Genomic DNA, 6,359 nt, shown 5'->3' on the forward strand with positions numbered 1-6,359 from the left:
TACAGATCTTCTTTATGCACCAAGAGCTTGTAACACTCCAAAGAGAAAGGAAAAATTGAAATCACATCATATGACCCCTTTAAAATATAATAAATATTTATATTTTTTTAATTATTTAATTTTTATTAAATCATTTTTAATAAAATGGGGGAATGTATCACGGTTTCCACAAAAATATTAACATTGATAACAATAAGAAATGTTTTTGGAGCATCAAATCAGAATCTTAGAGTGATTTCTGAAGGATCGTGTGACACTGAAAACTGGAGTAATGATGCTGAAAATTCAGCTTTGCATAACACGTATTACATTTCAAAATGTATTAAAATAGAAACAGTTCTTTTAAATTGTAATAATATTTCACAATAATTCTTTATATTTCACAATATTGTTGTTTTACTCCTTATTGTTTTTGATCAAATAAATTCAACCCTAGTGAGACTCGAAAACAAAGAAAAATTCTTACTGAACCTAACTTTTTTGTTTGTTTGTGTGTGTGTGTGTGTGTGTGTGCGTGCGTGCGTGCGTGCGTGCGTGCGTGTGCGTGAGTGTGTGTGTGTGTGTGTGTGTGCGTGCGTGTGAGCGTGCGTGCGTGCGTGTGCGTGTGTACTTGTTTATGCTACATTGTGGGGACCAAATGTCCCCACAAGGATAGTAAAACCTGAAATTTTTGACATTGTGGGGACCGGCCTAAGGTTTCACGAGGGGAAAAAAATTATTAAAAATAGTAAATGATGTTTATCTGAAAGTGTAACAATGCAAACAGGTTTTCTGTAAGGGGTAGGTTTTGGTTAGGGCATAGAAAATATCGTTTGGTCAGTATAAATGTAATAGAAGTCTATGGAAAGTTCCCACAATTTACAAAAAACAAACATGTGTGTGTGTCTTAGATTTCTAATATTTCTAGTTTCCTATTTATCCCTCAGCAGTGAGACTTGTGTGGCTGCAACAGTCCATGATGCAATATGCTGACATTTCTTATTGAATGTAGGAGATGTGATTTATTAATGCAATATTACTTGACAACCACAGAGAAATGCTGACAATAATCATCGGATAACTGTAGAATTCATGAAGTAATCTCAATGTTCCTGTTGAGATGTTTTTCCTTATTAACAACTATGCAATTCTGTATTGCTTTGGTTTTATCCGAGTCAAATTAATATGTAAATAGTTCTCACATTTACATATCACCTAAATCCTGGCTTACTTTTCAGGGTGTGTAAATAATTACAAGCAAAGTAAGAACCCAAGACATCTATAAATAATCCCTCATGTTTGATCTATCATACTCATAGACTATAATGCTGTTTCAGCAACAAAGCCATTAAATTAAGAGCTGCGCTGAGTTTTAATCACTTATATGGAGACACTCTCCTGAGATAATAGTCACCCTCATGCATACTATAAAGTCTATAATGCATCGCCTATGAAAAACATGCACAGCAGTATTCAAATTACATAATCCTTCATGGTTGCATGTTACATTACTACCTTTCAAACTTTTGGGGTGTCAGTATTTATTTCCATGTATCACAATTTCCACAAAAATATTAAGCAGCACAACTATAATAAACAATGTGCCCTGAGTACCAAATCAGCATATTAGAATGATTTCTGAAAGATCATGTGACACTGAAGACTGGAATAATGATGCTGAAAATGTACCTTTGCAATGAATGAATTACATTTTAAAATGTTTTAAAATAGAAAACAGTTATGTTAAAGCATAATAATATTTCACAATATTACCGTTTTTGCTTTATTTTTGTTCGAATAAATGCAGCTTTGAGCATAAGAGACTTTCTAAAACCACAAAAGTTAGTCTGAAATTTGGCCTGCTTTTATTGTCACACAACTGATAGTTTTCCTCTTGTTTTATGTCAGTCCTTGTGCATAAATCTTGCATAAATGTCAAAGAATTCTTGTTTGTTTTGTAACTTCATGCAGACAGCGATTTGAGAGGAAGTTCAGAGAGTTTTGAAGTTAGTTTCTGGCAGGCCCCAAGGTCCACGTCCTCTCCTCATGTATTGATTTTCCCCTGACTCTCTGATGCCTGTGCCCGGTTTAAACTCATGCATTAATAAGTGCAAACTCATCAGCAGTCGTCTTTCCTCTCCCGCACTCAGGCCTTTGATGGGTAAAATTTTTCATGTTATCAGTGATTAGTATATCTTCCTTCAAAATTCTGATGCACTGTTCTCATATTAATATAAACTAGGGCTTCCAGTTGATTCAAATGAATTACATTATATGCTGATTAATTCATTAAATTCATCAAAAATCAATATTTGCTGAAAAAACACACCAAAATATCACTAAAAAAAAAATATGAGTAGGCAAAATAGCGGCTTTAGTGATCAAAATATTGTTTTGTTTTTTTCCATATCATTTAATTAAAAATATATCACTGGCTTACAGTCCTCAGCAGTGCATTTCACAATCAGTCTGTCTGAGGTGGACTTTTGCATCTCACTGCATATATGTCACTTTTTTTTTAAGAAATTGCAGCAACTTCACAACATTCAAAGTTCACTCTGCTCCTCAGTTTGAACGGGCACGAAGCTTTTGGTTTCACGGATCTAGACAGCTGACGAGAGGAGAGAGCAGAAAAGCATAGTTAAGATTTTCACATTATTTTTACATACGGAAGAGCCATAAAAAAGTCATAATGTCCTTCCGCTAATGCATAAACACTCAAGAGCATGTTTGTGAGTGAAGTAGACTGAGGCAGTAATGGCATGATTCTTTATGGATGTTTTAATAGTTATTGTACAGTAGATGCTGAGGATAGACATTATTAGGCAAGTTTAATTTTAGATGGTCTAGCCAGTTCACCAATAGTCTGATGATCGTGACGTACAAAGTGTCATATTCAATTATTGAAATATACTTTATTTATTTGATTGTTTGTTTGTTTTTCAAATTTTAATTTTATTTATTAACTTACCATATTTATCTATTTAAAATGTTTTACTTTCTATTTATTTTTATTTATTTTTTTAAATAAATGCATTTTTTTTTTTTTATGTATTAAAGTTATTTATTTTTTAAATTGTACTGTATTTACTTTCTATAAATTGAATAGCCTACTTTTTATATTTTCAATATTTTATTTGCTTTATATTTAACTTTAGATGTCTCCACTTTTCAACTTCGTAGCAACTTTATTTAAGCCATGTACTTGACTCTGAATCTTGATTCTGTGGTCAGATGTTCTTGTGTAATGACAACTAAATGCTTGGTTTCTCACTAAATTGCTTCAGGCAAGTTTTCCTATATACTAGCATCATGTATCTCATATTACTGCATGGTCTTTTTCATCTCACATAATAAAATAAGTTGAACTGAAATCAATATTTCATACCGCTTTATCACATTTCATTTATTTATTTGGCAAGTAGCCATGTAATGAGTGGGATAATGTACAGTAAGCCTGTCATTATCACGAAAGAAACCCCTTTTAAACTATTTTTACAAAGATCCGAGACCCCACTTGTATGTCTAGCTATATTAATAAAGTCTGTAGTTTTGTATCATTCGAGTAAATGAATGATGCACCAGTTCAACTGCATCTAAACATACATTATGGCTGGCTCATCATTGTGCGTTATTGCTAAAGAGATGGAGAGGGAAGTGGGAGTGTCTGAGTCTGGAGATCAGACTCTTTCGGTGCTCCATAAGGAATATATAGGCTGAGGAGGACCATGACGCACCAGTCTGTGGAGACCAAAGCTGAAGGAGGTTTCCGTATGCTTGATGTTGTTATAGAGATACATGGATGAGGATATGAAGGAATCTCTAACTTAGTGACTTTATTTTAAAGGATCATTTAAATCGGCAGTACTGTGCGGTTTACATTTGTGGTTTGTTTATAGCTTAATGCATCAGGAATTCAGAATTGTTACGGGAATGGACTCTGAAGACTTTATCAAACTTGTTGCTGCAGAAACATTGATGAGATGAGTTGCTTTTCCTAAAATTGCCCATTTGAAATCTAGCATGACCTCTTGACCTTTGTACATTTTCTTGAAGGAATCGCATAGCTTATCGCAGTTAGCTCTCAGTGCAATGGCTATTCAGGGCATGGAGCTGTTTGCAGTTGCTGTAGTGATTCTTCTGTTTATAATGGTGCTCAAACAGTTTGGCATCACGGAGCCGCTGTCGCTGGACGGTAAGAACCACCGTATGGTTTTGATGTTGGCCCTAGTTTACTGTAAAAAGGGTAAATGTGTAGTAGGAGCTGGTTATACCTGATCACAAAGGCTGCATTAATACTCAAAATACAGTAATAATGTGGGATATTATTACAATTTTAAATAATTGTATGGTATTTGAATATATCTTTTAAAATGTCATTTATTTCTGGGATGGCGAAGCTGAATTTTTAGCATCCTTCCTCCAGTCTTCAGTGTCACATGATCCTTCAGAAATTATGCTAATATGCTGATTTCCGTCTCAAATAACATTTTTTATAACTTTAATATTTGTAGGATTCTTTGATGAATCGAAAGTTCAAAAGAATAGCATTTTTTGAAATAGACATCTTTTGTGATTTAAACTAAATGTGTCTAATTGAACACTTGTACACTGGTCAGGTAACTTAAAAATGTGCTGCATGTGGAAACTAATCTAAATGAACTGGAAAAATCCAAAAAGAACAAGGTGGTAACAACTGCACAGAATCTAATACAGCAGCTGTGTTCATAATATGAGACAATACATTAATTTAATGACATGCAGTTGTAGTACAGTGCAACTAATGTGTTGTTTTTCCATTGCTTCCTCTTTATTCCCCTCTTATTTCTATATTCTCTAAATCTCTTCCCTTCCCTTTTTATGTTCTCGTATGCCTCATAGATGGTGAGTAAATGACAAATAGATCAGTGCTTCTCAACTGGTGGGCTGCGAGGTATTATTAAGGTTGTTGGAAGAAAAACAATGCTAAATGCAAACAAACAAACTTATTTCAGCAAATAAAAGCCAAATTATGCAGATTCCAACATTACATAAGATTGCATTTCATGACCCAGTTCTCAGGAAACCATGAACAAAACAGGTAAATCACACAACTGCTGTTATTTGTGTTCTACAAAAATGGAAAATAATTTTCTTATTCAGCTTGTGTCATGTTAACAATATTTTAGATGTGTGCTTAATTGTATTGAATGTGCACTTGTAGTGTACTTTAAAAAACTGCTTGCACGTAATATAATATTAATGAAATAAAAGGCATCTTCGGTATATATTTAAAGAGACATTTCTTGACTGTTTAAAAAGTACACTTTTAAAAAGAGCACTTTGTAATAATGTCAAATTAAACTTAAAGTACATTTTAATAATTGAATTATTATATAAAGACAGAATTTAATTGTTTTACTAATCATTTGTTGTGCTTTAAAGACGTAAACGTATTTTGATGTGTTGTGTGTTATTCATTATTACAAATAAGTTAATATATCGTTATATCATTTGGAATTACAAATATATTTAATGTTTCAATAGATTTACATTAAAGTATAATTTAGTTTACTACAAATGCTTGTCAGTACATTCAGCAGTACACTTTAACCATTTCAAAGACAATAGAAGTAATTATTAAATTATAAATATAAACAGCATTTATTTCTACTCGGTTGTGTCAAAAAGCATTCAACATTTCAGTTAATTGCTTAATCTAACATGCAATTAAATGTCCAAAAAGATTACATTCAGTTCATACTTAAGTAAGTGTAGGTCTTTTTTACAAGGGTGACAGATTTCAATGTTTCATTTTAAGGACATTTTTGTATGTTGACCAATTTTGGTGCTTGATGTCAGGTCGCCACTTGACGTCCAATTAAAATTCTGGGCCCTGAAGCAAAACCAGTGGCGAATCACTGATATTGATCTGTCCTAGACTCCCGTTCCGACCCGTCTGTCTCCCAAACAGCTCTTCTTCTGTGGTTTATTCAGTGTCTATTTTTGTCTTCCTCTTTCACCCCAAATATGTGGCTGTCCTTTCACCTGCACTCCATGCTTTATCTGTTTCCTCCTTTACTGTCCTGTCCTTAGTGCAGCCCAACTGATATCAGTCACTCCCCTCCTCCCCTCCCCTCCCCTCCCCTCCTCATCCTCATGCTCTCTCTCTGACAGACAGCGCTGACAGTGATCTGGAGTTGTCCATGGTGCGGCATCAGCCGGAGGGCTTGGAGCAGCTGCAGGCTCAGACCAAGTTCACTAGGAAGGAGCTGCAGTCGCTCTACAGAGGCTTCAAAAACGTAAGACTGCATAAGAAGTGAGATTGTCACAAGTTAAAGGGGTCCTATTATGCTTTTTCACTTTTTCAACTTTAGTTAGTCTGTAATGTTGCTGTTTGA

The 6,359-nt window shown here is 34.1% G+C and overlaps 1 protein-coding gene across 2 annotated transcripts in view; it reads left to right on the top strand.

The window, feature by feature from the left end:
• LOC107678047 (calsenilin-like) overlaps positions 1-6,359 on the top strand; it is a 22,806-nt gene that overhangs the window by 11,637 nt on the left and 4,810 nt on the right. The window contains exons 3-4 of one of the 2 annotated variants that reach the window (XM_016473160.1): positions 2,821-2,823; positions 6,136-6,260. In XM_016473160.1, coding sequence (XP_016328646.1) covers positions 2,821-2,823; positions 6,136-6,260 — 128 coding nt within the window. The remainder of the gene's footprint in view (positions 1-2,820; positions 2,824-6,135; positions 6,261-6,359) is intronic. The other variant, XM_016473161.1, reaches the window with a different exon arrangement.

Source organism: Sinocyclocheilus anshuiensis, unplaced genomic scaffold (assembly GCF_001515605.1).
Source record: "Sinocyclocheilus anshuiensis isolate Anshui unplaced genomic scaffold, SAMN03320099.WGS_v1.1 scaffold260, whole genome shotgun sequence".
Classification (NCBI taxonomy): Eukaryota; Metazoa; Chordata; class Actinopteri; order Cypriniformes; family Cyprinidae; genus Sinocyclocheilus; species Sinocyclocheilus anshuiensis.